This window comes from Cebus imitator, unplaced genomic scaffold, assembly GCF_001604975.1.
Source record: "Cebus imitator isolate Cc_AM_T3 unplaced genomic scaffold, Cebus_imitator-1.0 Scaffold258, whole genome shotgun sequence".
Classification (NCBI taxonomy): Eukaryota; Metazoa; Chordata; class Mammalia; order Primates; family Cebidae; genus Cebus; species Cebus imitator.
The window spans coordinates 2,876,465-2,900,535 of record NW_016107573.1 but is presented as its reverse complement, the minus strand read 5'-3'; the positions used below and the strand labels follow the sequence as shown (position 1 = coordinate 2,900,535).

Here is a 24,071-nt window from a genome sequence, read left to right as displayed (position 1 = left end):
AGACGGGGTTTCACCGTGTTAACCAGGATGGTCTCGATCTCTTGACCTCGTGATCCACCCGCCTCGGCCTCCCAAAGTGCTGGGATTACAGGCGTAAGCCACTGCGCCCGGCCGCCCAGGCTGCTCTTAAACTCCTGGGCTCAAACAATCCTCCCACCTCAGTGTCCCAAAGTGCTGGGATTATAGGCGAAAGCCACCATGCATAGCCCCAACCAGGGAACTCTCTCCATTTCTCCTTCCTTCTTGGCTGCTGGATTTGGTTCCTCTTCAGAAGTCCTGTCCCAGAATCCTGCACACCGACCTACAGGGCATCGGCCCCACTCTGGCTCATTCCAGGAGCTCCTGGTCCACCCTCAACCCACTGCCAAGTGCCCATACCTCTTAACCTGGCTTCTGCCTAGTCATGCTCTGGAACCTTCCTGACTGTTCCTCAGTGTGTCCTGGACAGTGACAGCCAGGAAACAGCATAACTCTCCTCAATGGGCACCTTCCAGCAAACAGGTCCCATGCTAGGCACTTCCAACCTTAGCTCATTCACCCCAATTGTTTCTGCTCTGAGAGGCCTTTCCCAGAAGAGCCTGCCCTCCTCCTGCAACTTGATTATTCACCCATGCCTGCAGCCATTCATTCAACTGCCACTGACTGCACCCAACTGCTCCCCATGAAGCAGTCTGCACTGTCAATGTAGGTCTGGCCACAGCAGCTAAAGCCCTTCAAAGGCTGCTCTGTGCCCTTGGAACAGGGACCCCCTCTTCTGCCCCTCCACTTACAATGGCCTCCACAGGCCTGGAAGATCCCTGCCCCAGCGTGAGTTCGAGCCCCACCATTCTCCCCTGGCCTGCTCCGCCCAGCCACATGCTCTCCCTCCTGCTCAGAAAGCCCTGGTGCTGGACTCAGGGCTGCCTGCTTCTCTGCACACCCTCCACCCAGAACCACGTGGCTGGCTTTCCCCTATTTCAGCTGTTAGCTCAAACATCACCTTTTTTTTTTTTTTTGAGATGGAGTCTCGCTCTGTTGCCCAGGCTGGAGTGCAATAGTGTGATCTCGGCTTACTGCAACCACCACCTCCTAGGTTCAAATGATTCTCCTGCCTCAACCTCCTGAGTAGTTGGGACTACAGGCACCCACCAGCATGCCTGACTAATTTTTGTATTTTTNCACCTCCTAGGTTCAAATGATTCTCCTGCCTCAACCTCCTGAGTAGTTGGGACTACAGGCACCCACCAGCATGCCTGACTAATTTTTGTATTTTTAGTAAAGGCAGGGTTTCGCCATGTTGGTCAGACTGGTCTCAAACTCCTGACCTCAGGTGATCCACCTGCCTCGGCCTCCCAAAGTGCTGAGATTATAGGCGTGAGCCACCATGCCCAGCCAATATCACCTCTTTCTAGGGCCTTCTTCTTCCTGTCTACAGCATCCCCAGAGCCTGGCAGTTACCTGGAGCACAGAGCCCTCAGTCAGGGTTGCTGGAGAAAGAGCTCACCTACCAGCCTGCTCCTCTGAGGGCCCAGTGGCCCAGGCCTCTCTCTATTTTGATTCTCAAAGAGCCCAGACCCAGACTGTCACTGACTGATGGGGGTCTTTGATGACAGGAAAGATCAGAGAGCAGGGCTCCAGGAGCGCAGCTCCCAGCCAGCGGCACCCACCTCGGAACATGTCGTACCAGACCTTCTTGGCCTTGAGGTGCTGCAGCCCGTTCAGGTGCTTCTTTCGGTTGTGGAGGTTGTCCTGGAAGGAGCGGTCACAGTAGTCACAGAAATATCGCTTCCCCATGGCCACTCAGAGCAGGTGCTTTGCTGCCTGGGAAGGCACAAAGAGCTCAGATCAGACCACTAGAGAAAATACAACCCTCACCAGCCCACTGAATCCTTCCTGAGGGCCAGGCCTGAGCCAAGCCTTGACTTACATGCACCCCCGCTCATTAGGAATGTCAAGCTCATGAGAGGCCTCATTCCAGAGGGATCTGTTAACAATTCTGATTGATGCTCAGCCTGCAATTCAGACCTGTTAAAGCAGAACCGCAGTGGATGACGCCTGGGTACGGTTTTTTGGTTTTTGGGTTTTGTTTGAGAGGGTCTTGCTCTGTCACCCAGGTTGGAGTACAGTGGTGCAAACACAGCTCACTGCAGCCTCAACCTCCTGGGTTCAAAGAATCTTCCTGTCTCCGCCTCTCAAAGTACTGGGATGATAGGCATAAGCCACTGTACCTGGCTGCTGTTTGGTATTTTTTAAAGCCTATCCAGTAATTCTAACATGTAAGTAGGCTGAAGAACTGTCATCTTACACTCTTTGGCCGGCCTCCCTTGTCCCCTACCAGATAGGGTTTTCTTTTTTTGAGACAGGGTCTTGCTCTGTCACCCAGGGTAGAGTGCAATGGTGTGACCACAGCTTACTGTAGCTTTAACCTCCCGGGCTCAAGTGATCCTCCTGCCTCAGCCTCTTGAGTAGCTGGGACTACAGGTGCATGCCACCATGCCTAACTTAAAAAAACATTTTTTTTTTTTTTTGTAGAGATGGGGTCTCACCATGTTACAGAGGCTGGTCTCCTGGGCTCAAGTGTCCTCCCACCTTGGCGTCCCAAAATGCTGGGATTACAGGTATGAGCCACCGCACCCATCCCCTACCGTACCTCTGACCTCTGACCTCCACATCTGCACCATACATGCCAGGCACACAGCCACCTCCTGGCCTTTGCACCCGAGGCTCCCAGGGGCGGGGGGTGTGCCCTCCCGCAAACACCTGCCTCACTTCTCCTCTTGACCCCTTCCATCTTTGCTCCAATGCTGCTTTATTTAAGACTGCAGAATGCTCCACTTAGCTTCCTCCACTCCCTGCCTTATTTTCCCTCATAGCATATATCACCCTTTAATATGGTTAGGTTTTGTATCCCCACCCAAATCTCATCGTGAATTGTAATCCCCATAATCCCCACGTGTCAAGGGAGAGAACAGGTGGAGGTAACTGACATGGGGGTAGTTTCCCCCATGCTGCTCTCATAATAGTGAAGAGTTCTCACAAGATCTGATGGTTTTATAAGGGGCTCTTCCTGCTTTGCTCAGCACTTTTCTCTCCTGCCGCCTTGTAAAGAAGGTGCCTGCCTCCCCTTTCCCTTCTGCCATGATTCTAAGTTTCCTGAGGTCTTCCCAGCCATGCAGAATTGTGTCACTTAAACCCACTTCCTTTGTAAATAACCCAGTCTCCGGTATTTCCTTGTAGCAATGTGAGAGTGGACTAATTAATACACCCTTCAAGCAATAAGTTACTTGTTATGTTTATTGTCTTTCTCCCCCAATAAGAATATAAAGCCATGAGGGTGGGTTTGTGTTTTGTTTATTGCTGGAGCCCCAGCACCTAAAATAGTACACAGTACACAGTAGGCATTGAAGTACTTGTTAAATGGATCAATTCCCATTTTCCCTTTGGGACAATGAGGTTCAGAGAGGGGGTGTGATTTGCCCCAGATCACACAGCTGATAAGCAGAAAGCAAACCCAGTCCCCTAACGTCAGGCTGCCAGGTGTCTTCTCTTCCACAGCCAGTTCAAGGTTTAGAGAAACCAGAGGGCTCAGGGAGTGAATGCTGACAGCTTCCCAAGGAGATCACCAAATTATCAGGTGGCAGGTCCCCATCCAGTCGCAGAGGGAAATGAAAACATTTTGGGGGTCTTAAGACCTCTCAGCCGTGGTGACCACAGCCACCACTCCTGATCCAGATCTGCGGCCCAAGGTGCGTGGCAATTCAGACTCTCACAGCCAGCTCTTGGGTCTGTGAGTTTGGTACAAGACAGGAGGTGGAATGGGTCCACTTGGGGCCACTATGGTGAATCTGCCAAGGCTGAGCCCAGACCCTGTGGTCAGACTCCTCACTTCACAGAACAGGTTTCTGAGGAAGAGAAATGAATTTCCCCAAGGTCACAAGGTAGCTATTTGGGCTAGCAGCCAAAGCCCCAGACTCCCAGGACCTGATCACCACAGTGGACCGATGAGGGAACGCAGCTCAGGAGGAGGAGACTGAGGAGAGACACAGGGACAGTCCCAGCAGCCAAGCAGGTTGATGGAGAAAGCCGCTCTTGCAGCAGACAGGGACAGCAGCCATTAAGTCAGGGGCCGTAATGGGATCAGGAACAGACAGTCATTCAAAATGAAAACATATAAAACCTCTCTTCTCCCATTACTGCAGAGAGACCATGTCCCAGACACGCACACTTGATATATTAAATTTGGCAGCTCTAATACACCCCGTCTTGCCAATAAACTTATAGGAATTGGATTGAAATTGTAAGAGATGAATGTTTAACAGCCAAGTGCTAAAGCAAGCCATTCACAAAGCTTGAAGCTCTGAGCAGCTGCCGGTGCTGGAGAGTGATGGGGAAGGGAGGGGAGCCAGAGGGTGCTTCTCTGGGAGGCTGAAACAGAACAGTGGCTCTGCAGCCTACTTAGTTGGACAAAACCACACAGGCATTGAGAAGCTGCCTGTGACCTTGGGCAAGTCACTTCCCATCTCTAGGCCTCTACTTTCACTGTGGGAATATGAGGCGATGGTGGGTTGCTCAGGGAGTGGTACACAGAAGTTTCTGATGCAAATGGTGAAAACGATGCTGAGAATGTCTGGCATTATGCAAGGGCTCAATAAATGTTACCTCTTATTAGGGCTAGTGGTTTACTGACTACCTACTATGTGCTGGCACTAAGCTGAAAGCTCTATATGCATCATCTCATTTAATCCCCATGACAACCTGTGGGGGAGGGGCTGTTATGCCTTTTTAGATGGGGGCACTGAGGTTCCAGAGATGAAGTGACTTAGTCAAGGTCACATTGTAGGAAGGAGCCCAGCTGGGCTTGGAATCCAGGCAGTAGGCCTCTAGGGTCCCCCCTCCTAATCATATAATGAAAGTCTCCTCCTTAATCCCAGCATTTTGGGAGGCTCAGGAGGGTAGATTTCTTGAGTCCAGCAGTTCAAGACCAGCCTGGGTGACAGAGTGAAACCTCATCTCCACAAAAAATGCAAAAATTAGCTGAGCATCGGTGGCGCATGCCTCCAGTTCCAGCTACTCAGGAAGCTGAGGCGTCAGCATGGCTTGAGCCCAGGAGGCAGAGGCTGCAGTAAGCTGAGATCGAGCCAATGTACTCCAGCCTGGACAATACAGTGAGACCCCCATCCAAAAAAAAAAAAAAAAGTCTCCTCTTAAGAAATCATACTAATGACAATTTTCCTTTATTAATCACTACACCCTAGGACCCTGCTAGCCCCTTCAAGCCCCGAGAGGTATGGATTATCATCTCACTCATGAATGAGGAAACTAAAACTCAGAGGGGTGCCATGAAGGGCCCCAGGTCACACACGTAGGAAGGGCAGCGCAGGCCTCAGGATACCTGGGGCTCAGGTCTGCCAGGAAAGCCTGAGTTCATACTGCAATGCTAGCTTCCCAAATGCCACCCAACAGGAAATCAAACCGCATGCTCCTCGGCCTGCCTGCCCAGCCACACTCTGACCCAAACGGTAAGCTCCTTTGGTGGGCCGTATGTATGTGTATATGTGAGAGGGTTTGTGTTTTCCCCCATCTCTCTCACCACCCCCACTCCATGGGTGGCAAACCAGCTAATGGTTCCATTCACTTGTCAGCCTCAGCTCAGGGCCATGGCTGCTTACCCATGCCCTCCTCTGCCCACCCATCATCTAGCACATGGGAAGTGCTTGGCCATCCTGGATGGGTCAACAGGACCCCACATTCTAGTCCCAGCTCTGCCATGTGGCTCAGTCTGTTACTCAGCCACTTGCTCTCTCTGGGCCTCAGTTTCCCCATGTGGGAAGCAGCAGGACCAGGTGATCTCTAAAGGGTCTCTGGTTCTAATATCCAGTGATAAGATGAGAAGATGCCCACAGCAATGCTTTTTTTTTTAAATTTAAATAATGAGGCCGGGCGCGGTGGCTCAAGCCTGTAATCCCAGCACTGTGGGAGGCTGAGGCGGGTGGATCACGAGGTCAAGAGATCGAGACCATCCTGGTCAACATGGTGAAACCCCGTCTCTACTAAAAATACAAAAAATCAGCTGGGCATGGTGGCGCGTGCCTGTAATCCCAGCGACTCAGGAGGCTGAGGCAGGAGAATTGCCTGAACCCGGGAGGCGGAGGTTGCGGTGAGCCGAGATCGCGCCATTGCACTCCAGCCTGGGTAACAAGAGCGAAACTCCATCTCAAAAAAAAAAAATAAATAAATAAATAAATAAATAAATTTAAATAATGGCCTCGCCACGTGGCCCAGGTTGGTCCCAAACTCCTGAGCTCAAGTGATCCTCCCATCTCTGCCTCTCGCAGTGCTGGGATTATAGTCATGAGCAGCCATACCCGGCCAGCAATGCTTTCTATCTACCAGTCAGACACATGTGCAGTGTCAGGCCAGGGACAGCGGCAGGCAGCACAGTTCCTCTGGGATGGGAAAGCATGCCCACTGGGCACCACCTGGGCGGACCCCTCCCTGACCCTCTTGCCCTGAGGGGGATACCCAGCCTGGGGACAGCACTGAGAACCCAGGACCAGCGATCACCGCACTTCTGTGCCTGGGGAGGCTGCCGGGGACAGGGTTTAGAGTCAGATGTCAGGGCTTACATCCAGTCGCCACTGCTTCCTAACTTTCTCACTTGGTGACCCTGGGCTATTATTTCATTTCTGGCCTTGTTTTCCTGCTATGAAAACTGGGATGATAACAGCATTCACCTCAGGGGTTGCTACTAGAATCAGATCCTCCACGTACACGCCTAGCACAAAGCTTGGTCCACAGAATGCCTTCGAGAAACCTTGGCTGTCATCACCATTGTCCTCCAGAAAACAGAGGCTCAAAGAACAGGACGTCAGTACCCAGTGACCTCTGGGGTCAGCTGGTCCATATTACAGATGAGAAAAGTGAGGTCAGGAGAGGGGAAGTGAGCCACCCAAAGTACTCAGCACAAGAGGCAGAGGTGGGTCTGAAACCTCAGTCCCCACAGCAGGCCCAGATCCCTGCTCTATGTAACAGCTATGCGTGGCCGGGCGTGGTGCCTCACATCTGTAATCCCTGCACTTTCAGAGGCCAAGGTGGGTAGATCACTTGAGGTCAGGAGCTTGAGACCACCCTGGCTAACACAGTGAAACCCCTCTCTACTAAAATACAAAAATTAGCCAGGCGTGGTGGTATGTACCTGTAATCCCAGCTACTCAGGAGGCGGAGGTTGCAGTGAGCCAAGATTGTGACGCTGCACTCCAGCCTGGGTAACAGAACGAGACTCCCTTTCAGAAAAAAAAAAAAAAAATACAGCTATGCAGAGCCCCCCACTGCCCAGGGATGGGATTGGGGTGATGGGGTGCACATCCCACCTACTTCACGGGCCTGTCCCCACAGGCATGAGCCTAAAGCCCTGTTCCCGGGCAGAGGCTGGCCTTCAGCAAGGTGACCTCACTCAGGTGTGAAATTCTAGAGCTCCTGACCCAAATGCCTCCTGCTCTGATGACTTTGCCCACGTTAGGATAAGGTTCGGCTTGCAGAATCCCCTGGACACATGCAGCGCCCTGCCAGACGCTCAACTTGGCAAGCAGAATGCTGGCTGGAGTTCAGCTCTAACTCACCCCTCAGCCAGGTGTCCTTGCACCAGGTGAAACCTGCACCATCATACTTGGCAGCCAAGTCGGGGGTCAGGGACACAGGAGGGACGGGACAGCCAGAGTGTCTCTGAACAGTGCCCAGACACCAGCATGGGGTGCTGACTAAGCTGTCCCCTTCTGCTGTGATTCATCCCTATCGTCTGAGGGTAGCACGCGCAGCAGAGTGTGAGCGAGGTCCTGTCCGGAACACAGAACCATCCGGCCCCACTCCCTGCCAGAAACACAGGTGGTGCCATCCACCGACTCCCAGGGACCAGGTCCACAGCTGCAAAGGCATCTGCTGGATCCCCAGAACATCAGCAGGTGAGAGTGCTGGCTCCTCGTGGCCAAGAGGCAGTGGGCAGGGCTAGTGGGACAACCTCTGAGCCACGTGGGCCACATGGGTCACATCTGAATTCCACCTCTGCTGCTTATAAGCTGGTTGACCCCTGGAAAGCTATTTCATCTCCCTGGATCTGTCCTTAGCTATAAAACATGGATCCCATAGCTGCTGAGATTTACCGAGGCAGGAGTACATTAAGGTGCCCAGTAGCCAGGTGCAATGGCTCAGGCCTGTAATCCCAACATGTTGGGAGGATCACTGGAGCCCAGGAGTTTGAGACCAGCCTGGACAACATGGAGAGACCCCATTGCCACAGAAAGAAAAGAAAATTAGGTAGGCATGGTGGTGCACACCTGTAGTGCCAGCTACTTGGGAGGCTGCTTGAGCCCAAGGAGGTCAAGGCTGCAGTGAGCTGAGATTGCACCACTATACTCCAGCCTGGGTGACAGAGACCCTGTTTCAAACAGAAAAAAAAGGTGTGTAGCATATAGTTCCTGCTCAAACAATGGATGCTGTTACTGTTGTTACTATTATCATCCACGCTGCCCACCCCCTCACCCTCTAAGTGAGCACATTCTGAACCCCGCTTTAAAACCACAGTCAAGTCCGGGCACAGTGGTTCATGCCTGTAATCCCAGCACTTTGGGAGGCCAAGGCAGGTGGATCACCTGAGCTCAGGAGTCCCAGCTTCTCTGGAGGCTGAAACAAGAGAATCACTTGAACCTGGGAGGCGGAGGTTGCAGTGAACCGAGATCACGCCACTGTACTCCACCAGCCTGGGCAACAGAGTGAGACTCTGTCTCAAACAAAACCAAAACTGCAGTCAAAGCCAATGTCACAGGTATGTCCACCTCCCCTTCCAACGTGCTCTGTTTCCACAGCATGCCTTCTCACCTGCTGATTACTGTCCTGTGTGCCTGCCTTTGCCACCAGAATACAGGCCCCACAAGGGCAGAGAGTTCTGTTTGTCCAGCTGCTGGCCCCCAGCACCCGAATAGGGTCCAGCATACTCTTGCACCCACAGCTGCTTGGGCATGAATGAGCCAGCGGCCCACAGAAGCCGAGGTCTCCTACTCTCTGCTCAATGCCAGCACCTCTGCAGCCCTCTGCTCAATCTAGGTACAAAGACAGGGACAGATACTGAAGAGAGGGACATAAAGCCCTGAAGCCAGGTCTCTCACGGCTGCCACCAGCCCTCCCACCTGGTGGGACTTCTGTCTCCACCAGGGCCCCAGCCTGCCCAGCTGCTGGGATCCCCATTTAATCCCATTCCGCTGCCTCAAACCTCACCCGTTGTCTCATGAGACCTGACTGCCATCCTCCAGGCTCAAAGAAAACTAGTTGAAGCCAGGAGCGGTGGCTCACGCCTGTAATCCCAGCACTTTAGGAGGCCGAGGTGGGTGGATCACTTGAGGTCAGGAGTTTGAGACCAGCCTGGCCAACATGGTGAAACCCTGTTTCTACTAAAAATACAAAATTAGCTGGGCATGGTGGCATGCGTGTGTAATCCCAGCTACTTGGGAGGCTGAGTCAAGAGAATTGCTCACTCGAACCCAGGTAGCACTGTCCTCCAGCCTGGGCAACAAAGCGAGACTTTGTCTTTAAATAAAAAAGAAAGAAACAAAAAAAGAAAACTAGTCCAGATACTGTGGGGTGGCAGAGGGGAGGAAAGAGGCTGGGGGTGGGGGGTGATGGGTGACAGCTTCAGATTTGATTTCTGCTTGCTTGGCACTTCACTTCATTCCCTTATTTAATTCTCCTGGAGACCCTCTGAGTAGATATCAATATCAAGTGTCTATTTTGCAGACCAGAAAACAGGTCTGAGAATACTCAGTCCTAATTTCTTCACAGCCACGGCCAGGAAAGACTCTAACAATAATCATAACAATTACTGTTAGTTTCATAACGACACTTACATCAATAACCAATAACAATAATGTCTCATTATCCTGAGCTGCCAGTGGGCCAGGGTGCCCACTTGTGGAGCCTTCACCATGACACTGTGAAGCCACGTGCCCAATGCCCCACAACCAAGGCACACCAGAGCTGGCACGCACACTCGGGTCTGGCTGACCCCAGAGCCCACTCTCTCCCCATCTCACTGTCCTGCTGTGAGACTGTTACCGGGCAAACATTTGTGCTTCCTCAATGTTTTGCATTCCTTTCCTTGTGTGTGTCTCAGTTACAGACAGAGCTGGCTTTGACACAAGGCAAAAATAAGCTAATAGCTCGGCCTTTGGCCAGGGGCAGGGATGCGCACTGTAATTATCCTCGACTTGTGTTCACCACAGGTGACCCTGAAGCTCACCTGTTATATTTTCTAATTATGGCACCACCAGACCCCAGGTAAAAAGCAAACCACAGCCAGAGGATGGCTTTATTGCACGCCCCCTAGGAGCTCGGTAATGTCCCAGTGTCACATATGCCTGCCATCTGGAGTTGACAGCATCAGAACCGCCCTGTGGGGGTGGCCTGCAGACTGCTGGTGCAGGACCCTGCTCCAACGAAAGTGACAAGGAAATCCAGATGTCTTTCCTGACCGGAGCCCCCATAGGTTGGGGGCATCCTTGAGACACCCCAGTGTTGGGTGGCAGCCACACACCTTTTTCATCCTGACCTCATTCCTACATTTGCCTTCTGCCTACCCCTGGGGTGAGGCACATCATCTTATTCCTACAGGTCTAAGGCAGCAAGGGGCCCACCCACTGCAATTTCTAACTCGGCAGGTCTGGGACAGGGCAGGATCTAAGAAAGTCCTGATTCAGACTCTACAGAGAAATGCGAGTCCAGGCCGGGCGCGGTGGCTCAAGCTTGTAATCCCAGCACTTTGGGAGGATGAGGCGAGGGGAACACTTGAGCCCACGAGTTCAAGAGCAGCCTGGGTAACATAGTGAGACCACCCTCATCCCTATAAAAAAAATTTTTTTTTATTTGGCTGGGCACAGTGGCTCATGCCTTTAATCCCAGCACATTGGGAGGCCGACACAGGTAGATCACCTGAGGTCAAGAGTTCGAGGCTAACTTGGTGAAACCCCTTCTCTACTAAAAATACAAAAATTAGGCCGGGCGCGGTGGCTCAAGCCTGTAATCCCAGCACTTTGGGAGGCCGAGGCGGGTGGATCACGAGGTCAAGAGATCGAGACCATCCTGGTCAACATGGTGAAACCCCGTCTCTACTAAAAATACAAAAAATTAGCTGGGCATGGTGGCACGTGCCTGTAATCCCAGCTACTCAGGAGGCTGAGGCAGGAGAATCACTTGAACCTGGGAGGCAGAGGTTGCAGTGAGCCAAGATTGCGCCACTATACTCCAGCCTGGGCGACAGAGTGAGACTGTTTCAAAGAAACAAAAAAAAAAAAAATTTTTTTTTTTTTTTTTTTTTTTTTTTTTGAGACGGAGTTTCGCTCTTGTTACCCAGGCTGGAGTGCAATGGCGCGATCTCGGCTCACCGCAACCTCCGCCTCCCGGGTTCAGGCAATTCTCCTGCCTCAGCCTCCTGAGTCGCTGGGATTACAGGCACGCGCCACCATGCCCAGCTAATTTTTTGTATTTTTAGTAGAGACGGGGTTTCACCGTGCTGACCGGGATGGTCTCGATCTCTTGACCTCGTGATCCACCTGCCTCGGCCTCCCAAAGTGCTGGGATTACAGGCGTGAGCCACCGCGCCCAGCCTGAAAAAAAATTTTTAATTAAAAAATTAGTTAGGTATGATAACACACACCTGTAGTCCCAGCTACTTGGGAGGCTGAGGTGGAAGGATTACCTGAGCCCAGGAGTTCAAGGCTGCAGTGAGCCGTGATCACGACACTGCACTCCATCCTGGACAACAGACACAGATTTCTCTGTTCCTTCTCATCTCCCACTGTTTTGCTTGACTAGCCTCTAAAAAAGAGAAAAAGAACAAGTGGGAAATTTGTAAGGCAGGGATAAATCCTATTCCTTCTCCCTCTGGAGGCTGCTGTGGAGGGTTCCAGAGACCTGGTTCACTCAGATGAACCAGCCAGGGGTGGTGAGTGGTGAAAGAGACAGCACAGACATTGCCCTCAGCCCCTGGATGAAGACTGACAAGGCAAATGCTGATTCCAACCAGACTTGGTCTAGCACACCCCAAGGCTCAGTGAAGGTGGGCTGAGCCTGAATCTGGGCTCTAGGGACTGCAGGCTGGAGACACAGTTTCTATCAGATAGTTACAGGTCCCACGAGGCCAGAGTTTCCAAAGAGGAAAGGTAAAAATAGTTTAAATGAGACTCCTGAACCAGATACTTAGACTCAGAACTGTCTCTGCCTCCCCCTTCTTCTCTCCCCAGTCCGGGCTTCCAAATATCATCTGATCCTCTATCTCCACTGCCACTCCTGCCCAAGTCAGATCTCAGCTCCTCACCTCTGGACTCCTCATATCTGGACAGCCCCCTCAGTTCGCTGTATCATAAGCAGCATCAGATCAACTCTTCTTAAATCATCCCTGCTCAAAATTTTCCATGGCTTCCAAGTGGGAACCTTATTAAAAATGAATCTCAGCTAAATGCGGTGACTCACACCTATAATCCCAGCACTTCAGGAGGCCAAGGGGGGGGGATCACTTGAGGTCAGGAGTTCTAGACCAGCCTGGGCAACACAGTGAGACCCCTGTCTCTACAAAAAAAAATTTCTTTAATTAGGCAGTTGGGGTGTCTGTGTTTGTAGTCCTTGCTACTCAAGATGCTAAGATGGGAGGATCACTGGAGCCCAGGAATTTGAGATTATAGTGAGCTCTGATCATGCCAGCTTGGGTGACGGAGTGAGACCCTGTCTCAAAGAAATAAAAAATAAAAGGGGGCTGGGCATGGTGGCTCACACCTAGCACTTTGAGAGGCCAAGGCGGGCAGATTACCTGAGGTCAGGAGTTGAAGACCAGCCTGGCCAACATGGTGAAACCCCATCTCTACTAAAAATACAAAATTGGGCTGGGCACAGTGGCTCACATCTGTAATTCCAGCACTTTGGGAGGCTGAGGCAAGCAGATCATCTGAGGTCAGGAGTTCAAGACCAGCCTGACCAACATGGCGAAACCCCGTCTCTACTAAAAATATAAAAATTAGCTGGGCATGGTGGCAGTCACCTATAATCCCAGCTACTCCGGAGGCTGAGGTAGGAGAACTGCTTAAACCTGAGAGGGGGAGGTTGCAGCAAGCCAAGGTTAAGCCACTGCACTCCAGCCTGACTGTCCCAGACAGATTCCTCTGTCTCAAAAAAAAAAAATTAGCTCAGCGTGGTAGCATGCACCTGTAATCCCAGCTACTTGGGAGGCTGAGGCATGAGAATTGCTTGAAACCCGAAGGTGGAGGTGGCAGTGATGAGCCCAGATTGTGCCACTGCACTCCAGCCTGGGTGACAGGGCAAGACTCCATCTCAAAAACAAAAAAAGTTTCCTGGGTCAAGTTCCCAGAAATCCTGATTTAGCAGATCTGGAGGGAGACCTAGAAATCTGCATTTTAACTAGCAGGTCTAACACCCCTTAAGAAGCAAAAGCCTGGAGGAATGAACTTTCTCTCGAGTTCCAAATGCAGCCTCTGCTGGGCACAGTTACTCTGGGTAGACATAGCCCCCTGGACTCATGTCCCAGCTTGAAATCAGTCCAATTATGAATAACCTCAGGTCACTGAAGTGGTAGTCCAACTTGATGCTAAGCACAATGCATTAAGTGGATAAAGCTGTTTTCTTACTTGATAAGTGTCTTGTCACACTCCTAGAAAGTTTAGAATTGAAAATAGGAGCATAAGAGCAAATCAAACTCACTGTATTAATGTTCCTATCCTAAGTTTAGTAATAATCAGTATATTCTTGGAATTAAAAAGTATCTGGCTGGTTGCAGTGGCTCACAACTGTAATTTCAACACTTTGGGAGGCTGAGGCAGGCAGATCACCTGAAGTCAAGAGTTCAAGACCAGGCTGGTCAACCTGGTAAGACCCCGTCTCTAACAAAAATACAAAAAATTAGCCCGGCGTAGTGGTGCATGCCTGTAATCCCAGCTACTTGGGAGGTTAAGGCAAGAGAACTGCTTGAACCCGGGAGGCAGAGGTTGCAGTAAGCTGAGGTTGTGGTGAGCCAAGGTCAAGCTACTGCATTCCAGCCTAGGCAACATAGTGAGACTCCTCTCAAAAAACAAAAAAAAGAAGTGTCTGTAGGGTGGGGATGGTGGCTCACAACTGTTATCTTAGCCCTTTGGAAGGCAGGAGGATCACTTGAGCCCAGGATTTCAAAACCATAAGGAGACCTTGTCTCTACAAATAATTTTTTAAAAATTAGCCCAATAGGCCAGGTGTGGTGACTCCCGCTTGTGATCCTAGCACTTTGAGAGGCCGAGGTGGGTGGATCACAAGGTCAGGAGTTCAAGACTAGCCTGGCCAGCCGGGCGCAGTGGCTCACGCCTGTAATCTAAGCACTTTGGAGGCCAAGGCAGGCGGATCACCTGAGGTCAGGAGTTCAAGAACAGCCTGACCAACATGGTGAAACCCCATCTTTAAAAAAAAAAAAGACTAGCCTGGCCAACATGGTGAAACCCTGTCTCTATTAAAAATACAAAAATTAGCCGGGCATGGTGGCAGGTGCCTGTAATCCCAGCTACTTGGGAGGCTGAGGCAGGGAACTGCTTGAATCCAGGAGGCGGAGGTTGCAGTGAGCCAAGATCATGCCACTGCAATCACCAAAATCAAGACTAGGTCTCAACAAAAAAAAAATTAGCCAGACGTGGTGGTGTGGGCTCTGGCCTGTGGTCCCAGCTATGGCACCCAGCTATGGTCCCAAGATGGCACCATTGCACTCAAGCCTGGGTAAGAGAGTGAGATACTGTTTCAAAACAAAACACAAAAATTATCTGTAATATTGAAAAAAATGTGATATGTTGAGTATCTAACAGATAAGCATTGTGATTCCAATTTAAAATACAGAAGTTAAAATACAGAGACAGTACTTGATAAAATATATGTCAGTAATTTATGAGTTGTGCTTTTAGACTGAGAGGTTAGCAGTGATTGAAAATATGAACTGTATATCATAATCACTGGGGTGCTGTAAAGGTTACTAAGGGGTCCCCCATATATTCCTATTTCATGTCAGAAATACAGACTGTTTATTTGTTTGTGTTCTTTTTAGCTCCTTATACTAAGAGCCACTGGCACAAGAAAAGTTTACTAAGTCTATAAAAAGAATTATTTACAAAGACTGGAAATTCATTATAAATTTAACTGATTAGATTTTGTAGTAACTTTAAGTATTCTGGGGAAAACTGTGCTGGTTATGGTATAAAGTACTTAAAAAGAAAATCAAATATATTAAATTTACAAATATATTTAAAATGTTGGCAGGAAGGAAATTAGGCTGTAAATAGGGCTGAGTGTCTTCAGAAATTCAGAATCTTCAACTTGAGTTCAAATATTAATCAAAGGAAAAGTTAAGGTCATTTTTTTTCTTTTTCTTTCTTTTTTTTTTTTTTTTTTTTTTTTTGAGACGGAGTTTTGCTGTTGTTACCCAGGCTGGAGTGCAGTGGCATAATCTCAGCTCAGTGCAACCTCCGCCTCCTGGGTTTAAGCAATTCTCCGCCTCAGCCTCCCGAGTAGCTGGGATTAAAGGCACGTGCCACCATGCCTGGCTAATTTTTGTATTTGTAGTAGAGACAGGGTTTCACTATCTTGGCCAGGCTGGTCTTGAACTCCTGACCTCGTGATTCACCCACCTTGACCTCCCAAAGTGCTGAGATTACAGGCGTGAGCCACCACATCCAGCCTCATTTTTCTTATTTATGTATTGAATAATAATTTCTAAGTTGAAACACGTGGTTTAAAGCAGGGGACCCCAGCCTCTAGGCCATGGACTGGTAGAGGTCAATGGCCTGTTAGGTGCTAGGGGCTGCACAGCAGGAGGTGAGTGGCAGGTGAGTGAGCAAAGCTTCCTCTGTATTTACAGCTGAACCCCATCGCTTGCATTACTGCCTGAGCTTCGTCTCTTGTCAGATCAGCGGCAGCATTAGATTTTCACAGGAGCGTGAACCCTACTGTGAACTGTGCATGCAAGGGATCTAGGTTGTGCAATCCTTATGATAATCTAATGCCTGATGATCTGTCACTGTCTCCCATCACCCCCAGATGGGACTGCCGAGTTGCAGGACAACAAGCTCAGGGCTCCCACTAATTCGACATTATGGTGAGTTGTATAATTATTTCATTATATATTACAATGTAATAATAGAAATAGGCACGGTGGCTAATGCCTATAATCCCAGCACTTCAGGAGGCTGAGGCAGGTGGAGCATCAGGTCAGGACTTCAAGATCAGACTGGCCAAGATGGTAAAACTCCATCTCTACTAAAAATACAAAAAATTAGCCAGGCGTGGGGACACGCACCTGTAATTCCAGTTACTCGGGAGGCTGAGGCAGAGGTTGCAGTGAGCTGAGATCACACCACCGCACTCCAGCCTGGGTGACAGAGCAAGACTCCTGTTTTAAAAAAAAAAAAATTTTAGCCGGGCACAGTGGCTCAAGCCTGTAATCCCAGCACTTTGGGAGGCCGAGGCGGGTGGATCACAAGGTCAAGTGATCAAGACCATCCTGGTCAACATGGTGAAACCCCGTCTCTACTAAAAATACAAAACATTAGCTGGGCATGGTAGCGCGTGCCTGTAATCCCAGCTACTCAGGAGGTTGAGACAGGATAATTGCCTGAACCCAGGAGGCGGAGGTCGCGGTGAGCCGAGATCATGCCATTGCACTCCAGCCTGGGTAACAAGAGTGAAACTCCGTCTCAAAAAAAAAAAAAAAAAAAAAAAAAAATTAGATATCTTTCTCGATTCCTCTTTTCTGTGCACCCTACACGTCTGCTAGCTTGCTCTGTCTGCCCTACCCCCCAAATTACATCCCAAATCTGATCACTGCTCTGCTCCACACCCTAATCTAAATTACCGCCCATTAGGCCGGGTGTGGTGGCTCATGCCTGTAATCCCAGCACTTTGGGAGGCCGAGGTGGCCGGATCACCTGAGGTTAGGAGTTTGAGACCAGCCTGGCCAACATGGTGAAACCTCATCTCTACATTAGCTGGGTGTGGTGGTGGGCACCTGTAATCCCAGCTACTTGGGAGGCTGAAGCAGGAGAATCACTTGAACCTGGGAGGTGGAGGTTGCAGTGAGCCAAGATCGTGGCACTGCATTCCAGCCTGGGCGACAGAGCGAGACTTCATCTCAAAAGGAAAAAAAAATTAAAAATAACCACCCATCTTCCCTCAACTGATCTACTACAATAACTTCCCCTCGAAGTCCACTCTGCAGAGACCAGCGAGAAAGATGACATTAAAGTGCAAATTAAATCTTGTCACATTTCTGCCAAAAACCCTTCAGTGGTTTCATAGTACAATTAGAAAAAAAAAACAAACAAGACTCCTTGACCAGACACGGTGGCTCACACCTGTAGTCCCAGCACCATGGGAGGCCAAGATAGGAAGATCGCATGAGCCCAGGAGTTGGAGATCAGCCTAGGCAACACAGTGAGACCCTGTCTCTAACAACAAAAACAAAGACAACAAGACTCCTTAATGTGGGTTACAAGGCCAGATATGAGCTGACCAGACGTGCGTTCACCTCTTCACAGTCCACTCTACTTCTTTCCCTCAAACATCCCAGGACTGCAGCCGCCTCAAGGCCTCTGCACCGACGTTTTCCTGTTCAACTTGCTACTATTCAAGTCTCTAGTCAAGTGTCACCCTCAGAGCGGCCACCCAGGGTGCAATGTCACCACCACTACCTCTCTAGTCAACCAAAGCACTATCTGTTTCATATCCTGTACCTCCCCATCCGCCCACTCAGTAGATTGAGCGCCCTGTGAGAGCGGGGACACGTTCACTGCAGGGTCCCCAGAGGAGGGACCAGAACGGGTGCTGGGAAAACATGTGTTGAATGCCCCGGGTACTCCAAGCCCTTGCTCTTTCCTATCCTAAGCAGGTCCCAAGTCTCCAGCCTTCCAGGCCAGGGTTGCTGGGTGCGAAACCGAGGGGTGAGAGGAACAGGAAGCAGGGCATATCTGTCCCTGCCCTTAAGCCAGGGTGGAGGGTTCAACTTCCAGGACAAGACTTTTGTCACAGGCCCCAACTCTTGGCCTGGACTTGGGGCTGGTGGAGGGTCAAGGCGAAGGGATGAGCCAGAGTCTCGGTAACCCAGATCCCCTCGCCCTCTATACACTCCCCATCCCAAGAAATGGTGCGTCTCCCCGCGGGGTGCACGGACAGAGAAGGAAGAGCTCAAGTCTTCCGTGCGGGGAAAAGAAACTAGGACTCGCCCTACCGCCATGTCCCGCCGAAGAAAGTACCTGTCTCCCAGGTGGCTATAGCTCCGGGCTCCTCCTCCTGCGTCCGCGCGTCACGCACTGCTTGCTGGGATTCGTAGTCCCGCCTTAGCTATCAGTTCGCCTTTCCCAGAGAGCTTTGGAAATCTAAGAAGGGATCAGGCGGAGGGGGGGGGGGGGGGGGGGGGGGAAGGTGATCGCGCGCGAGGGCTTCTGGGAGTTGTAGTTTAACCTATTTAAACAGCCAGGAATTCTGAAGAAAAATTGCTTAATAAATTTTATCAGATTATTTGGGCTGTTCTGATATGAATCTCATGATATTTTTTTCCCTCAAGCCCAGGACAGCTGTACCTCTGTGTTTGAAAACAACCAACACTGAGATTCAGAGGAACTACAAATCCCATAAAGTGTTGCAGGTCTAGGGTCTTTGGAGAACGAGGTCGGCCCCGGCGCAGGCGCAGTGGCGCGAGATAGACTGTGAAGAAACATGGCGTACCGGACGTTGACTGGGAAAATCTACTCCCTGCTGTTCCGCAGGACTTCCACGTTCGCCCTCACCATCGTCGTGGGCGTCCTGTTCTTCGAGCGCGCCTTCGATCAAGGCGCGAACGCCATCTACGACCACATCAACGAGGGGGTGAGGGCCTGGGCCATCCCTGACCTTGGGCCCACCTGAGGGTTGACAGTGGGAGTTGAGGGGACGGGACTCAGTCTAACTTCACCAGGCAGGGGGTAAGGGGTAAACTGTCGGCGTCTTCTGTCTCGAGTCTGCCGTCCGTCCTCTTGGCTTGATGTGAATTATAAAACGTTGAGCGAGGTTAATCTATCTCACTACAGGGGTTGTAAGTATTGCTTTGTGCCACCCCACGTACCCACTTGTCAGTTTTCAGAAGCGAAAACTAAAGGCTACTCAGAGCAAAGGACTTACTAAGTGCACACCACCAGGAAGCCAGGGGCAAGTCAGAACCAGAAACGGGACCTCTGACTCAGGGTTTCTAGGGCAGACTTGAGCAGGCAACGGTCGTGAAAAGGACATTAGACACCTTAGACGCCGTGGCTGTAGTTTCAAGATGGCGCTTCCGGTCCCCAAGGCTTCCCACATAGGCGTTAGTATTAATGAGGTGGGGGGCTATGAAATCAGAAAGCTTTGGATAGGAACACTGGTCCTTGTCACTTAACTGTGGAATTAAGTTGGCCAATTTTCTTCTCTGAGGTCCAGTTTTAATGGTGAGATGGAGATATAAATAGTGACCTGAGCACTGTTGTGAGGATGACATGAGATGCAGGCAGGGAGCCACATTTCTGGTAGGTGGTACCACTAAAAAATAACCATTGTTTAAATTCCTTAGGAGAAAGTGGAAGCATGAGACAGGAATCACGACACATTTTTAACTCTTATGTACTAGGCACTGTGCTAGGTGCAGGGTATGCTTTATATTGGTAAATTATGACTGTATTGGAGTAGGCCTTATATATATAGCCCTGTTCCAGCACTCACTTGTGTTTTTAATTTGAGGCTGTCTGACTCTGCAGCCTGGGAAGGCACTGTCCACTAGTGCTATGCCACCTGTGACCAGTGCAACTTCCTGCCCATGTGAAGGCATTGCCACTGTCCCATCTCTTGGAAGTGGTTCTGTTGACCATTCCCATTGATCTGGAAAGACAGCTAAGTATGCTGTTATAACTCACCCACTTTCCCTGTGCTTTTTTTTTTGAGATGGAGTCTTCTTTGTTGCCCAGGCTGGAGTGCAGTGGAGCGATCTCGGCTCACTGCAACCTCCACATCCCAGATTCAAGCAATTCTCCTGCCTCAGCCTTCTGAGTAGCTGGGATTACAGGCGCGCGCCACCATGCCTGGCTAATTTTTGTATTTTTTTCGTAGAGACGAGCATTCACCATGTTGGCCAGGCTGGTCTCGACCTCCTGACCTTGTGATTCGCTCACAGCCTCCCAAAGTGCTAGGATTACAGGCATGAGCCACTGCATCCAGCCTTTTTTTTTTTTTCTTTTTGAGACATGGTTTTACTGTCGCCCAGGTTGGAGTGCAGTGGCATGATCACAGCTCACTGCAGCCTTGACTTCCTGAGTTCAAGTGATCCTGCCACCTCAGCTTCCCAAGTAGCTGGGACCACAGGCATGTACCACCACACCCGGCTAATTTTTGTATTATTTATAGAGATGGGATTTCACCCTGTTGCCCAGGCTGATCTAGAATTCCCGAGCTCAAGCAGTCCTCCTGCCTTAGCCTCCTAAAATGCTGGGTTTACAGTCGTGAGCCACTGTGCTTAGCCTCTTGTGCTTTTGGGAATGAGAATTTCAGCCAATTTAGGTCCCAGGAAATGTTTTAAATGGCTTATGGTGAAATATTTTGGGACTATGCACTTACAACCTCTTCAATAATACCTGGGAGTTGAACTGAGATGTCTTCCAGACTGTTTTTATTAATGATTGTGTGCTTTGGGGCACTTCCCTCAGTCTCAACCTGAATTTCCTAAAGATCATCCCTTTCCACTTACTTCACCTGGTGATTGAAAGCATCGTTTTTATAAATGCCAAGAGTTGTGCATGAAGGTTGGGTGAGTGGCTCTCGCCTGTCACTCCAGCACTTTGAGAGGCCAGAGTGGGTGGGTCACTTGATGTCAGAAATTCGAGACCAGCCTGCCCAACATGGCAAAACCCCGTTTCTACCAGAAATACAAAAAGTAACTGGGTAGTACACACCTGTATTCCCAGCTGCTCAAGAAGCTGAGGCAGGAGAATCGCTTGAACCCAGGAGGTAGAGGTTGCAGTGAATGGAGGTTGCAGTGAGCCAAGATTGCACCACTGCACTGCAGCCTGGGTGACAGAGCAAGTCTCTGTCTCAAAAAAGAAAAAGAAAATTGTGCATCAAGCCTAGGATTGCTTTCAGTTTGCCCACTGCAAGCGTATGTTTTTAATCAGGGCATGGCATGTGTTTCTCCCAAGCTCGTTTTAGAGACCACGGTAGTGGGAATAGTTGTAAAATGTGAGAGGCAAAGGTCAAAGTTTGTGGCTCTTGTCTTTAAAATGTAGAAGCTGTGGAAACACATCAAGCACAAGTATGAGGACAAGTAGTTCCTTGGAGGCCCCCATCCAGGCCAGAAGGACCAGGTCCACCCAGCAGCTGTTTGCCCAGAGCTGGAGCCTCAGCTTGAAGATGATGCTTAAGTTACTCTTCGTGGACCACCGTTCACCTTTGGCAAGAAACGCTTTACCTTCAAAACAGACTCTTGACCTTCTGCTGTGTTTGAAGTATGTTTAGTCAGCATGAGGAAATAAATGTGAATTGCCCTTGAGACCTGCTTCTGCACTGGTTGCTTTGTTAACTGTACCTCATCTTCACTTGTCAGTAATTTGAGACCACTTCAAAGCCCTCTACAAATACCCTAAGGGCAGGCTCTCCTATTTTGAGTTTTCCATTACCAAAGAATTCTGATTTTCAAAACTGGAGCCAGAGTTGGAGATACTACAGTCAAACTTTGGCTTCTAAGCCAGTAATTCCATTCTTAAATCACTCACTGTCTTGGCCATGGGGAGGCACTATGGCTTCCGCTGGAGGAAAGACCCTGGCTTGGGGGTCTTAGCCACTCCCCACCCTGGGATCTAGTTCAGGGGTATCCAATCTTTTGGCTTCCCTGAGCCAGATTGGAAGAATTGTCTTGGGTCACACATAAAATAACACTAATAGCTGATGAGCTAAAACAAAAAAACAGTTTGTGCATAAATCTCATGTTTACAGATTTGCATTTGGGCCTCATTCAAAGCCATCCTGGGCTGCATGCAGCCTGGGGGGACCACAGGTTGGACAAGCTTGGTCCAGTCTTTCTGGCTTTTACTGAGTATCTTTTGGTAAGCTGCCATAATACCTCTCTGGAATCACAGCCTCCTGCCACAGTTGCACTCTTATGAGTTCCGTTCATAAGGGTTCTTGGTTTGAATCCTGACTCTACCGATTCTAGCCATGTGAACCAGGGTAATATGATTTGGCTGTGTCCCCACCCAAATCTCATTTTGAATTATAGTTCCCTTAGTTCCCATGTGTTGTGGGAGGGACCTGGTGGGAGATCATTGAATCATGGGAGCAGTCTACCGCATACTGTTCTCATGGTAGTGAATAAGTCTCTTTTCTTTCTTTCTTTTTTTTTTTTAATTTCGAAGTCTCTGGTCCTTGATTCATTTTTTCTTTTTTTTAAATATTGAAGGTAGTGAATAAGTCTCACAAGATCTGATGATTTTATAAGGGGTTCCGCTTTTACTTGGCTCTGATTCTGTCTTGCCTGCTGCCATATAAGATGTGCTTTTCGCCTTGCACCGTGATTGTGAGACGTCCTCAGCCACGTGGTACTGTGAGTTCATTAAACCTCTTTTTCTTTATAAATGACCCAGTCTTTTATCAGCAGCGTGAAAATGGACTTATACGCAATGGCAAGGCACTTGACCTTGCTGAACTCTGGTTTCCTTATCTGTAAAATGGTGATAGTAAAACATACTGCATGGGGTTTTTGGGAGTATTAAAGGAGTTGTAGGCCTATAATTCCAGCACTTTAGGAGGCTGAGGTGGGAGGATTGCTTGAAGCAAACAGTTTGAGATCAGCCTAAGCAACATAGTGAGACACCCTGCCTCTACAAAAAATTTTAAAATTAGCATGGTGACACAAGTCTGTAATCCCAGCTACTTGGGAGGCTGAGGTGGGAGGATCACTTGAACCCAGAAGTTAAGGTTACGGTGAGTTATGATTCTACCACCACACTCCTGCCTACGAGTGAGTGAGACCCTGTCTCTAAAAAAAATTTTGGCTGGGCATGGTGGCTCACACCCATAATCCCAGCAACAAGCTCTGTTGTATAAAAACCTTACCTTGGCAACTGTGGGACAATGAGATTGGAAGTGGGTGGGAATGAAAGCAGAGAGGCTAGCTAGGAAGCTGAGGCCCGGCTCCTGTGAGAGACCTTGCGGTGTGGCTGGAAACTGTGCCACCTGGCTGGGAGTGGCAGAGGAGAGCATTGGGAAGCCCTGAGCAGGCATAGAGCAACTCTGTTTTGTAGCTGGGGAAGCTGCCTGGCCTGGTAAGGTAAATGACTCACCCACCTGCCTTCTTTCACCTACAGCCTGATGTGATTCAGCCAGAGCTGGATTATCCAGAATCTTCTCTGATGGAGGAAGATTCAGGTCAGGAAACCGATGGAGAGGTAGGAGAGACCCTAGAAATTGCCCAGTTTTTCCTATCTGAGGCACATCTTTGTGAAGATGAAGTTGAAGCCTAGAAAAATTATGACCTGCCAAAGATAGTACAGCTCTGGGGGTCAAATCAAGACCTAACAAGGCCAGGTGGTTCATGCCTGTAATCTCAACACTGGGAGGCCAAGGCAGGTGGATCACTTGAGGTCAGGAGTTTGAGACCAGCCTGGGCAACATGACGAAACCCATCTCTACTAAAAATACAAAAATTAGCTGGGCATGGTGGTGTGCACCTGTAATCCCAGCTAATCAGGAGGCTGAGGCAGCAGAATCATTTTAACCTGGGAGGTGGAGGTTGCAGTGAGCTGAGATTATGCCACTGCACTCCAGCCTGGGCGACAGAGTGAAACAAATCAAACAAACAAAAACACATAAAGAATTAAAGTTAGTTTTAGGAAGATCTGAACCAAAGCAGAGGCTTTTCTAAGACTTTTGTTTTCGGCCGGGCGCGGTGGCTCAAGCCTGTAATCCCAGCACTGTGGGAGGCCGAGGCGGGTGGATCACGAGGTCAAGAGATCGAGACCATCCTGGTCAACATGGTGAAACCCCGT

General features: G+C 49.8%; 2 protein-coding genes across 7 annotated transcripts in view; one reads left to right on the top strand and one right to left on the bottom strand.

Moving 5' to 3' along the window:
- ZMAT5 (zinc finger matrin-type 5) overlaps positions 1-18,419 on the bottom strand; it is a 34,867-nt gene extending 16,448 nt beyond the window's left edge. For 2 of the 6 annotated variants that reach the window (XM_017499654.2, XM_037728224.1), the window contains exons 1-4: positions 18,288-18,395; positions 13,586-13,681; positions 11,720-11,838; positions 1,647-1,800 (exon numbers count right to left, since the gene is read on the bottom strand). In XM_017499654.2, coding sequence (XP_017355143.1) covers positions 1,647-1,773 — 127 coding nt within the window. In that variant the 5' untranslated portion in view covers positions 1,774-1,800; positions 11,720-11,838; positions 13,586-13,681; positions 18,288-18,395. The other 4 variants (XM_017499652.2, XM_017499656.2, XM_037728223.1 and 1 more) reach the window with 4 other exon arrangements.
- A 39-nt stretch (positions 18,420-18,458) lies between these two features.
- On the top strand, positions 18,459-21,582 carry LOC108283344 (cytochrome b-c1 complex subunit 9). The gene is made up of 2 exons (XM_017499658.2): positions 18,459-18,900; positions 21,315-21,582. The coding sequence occupies exons 1-2, from the start codon at positions 18,751-18,753 to the stop codon at positions 21,354-21,356; spliced, it is 192 nt and encodes a 63-aa protein (XP_017355147.1). The 5' UTR covers positions 18,459-18,750; the 3' UTR covers positions 21,357-21,582.
- Positions 21,583-24,071: the final 2,489 nt, after the last annotated feature.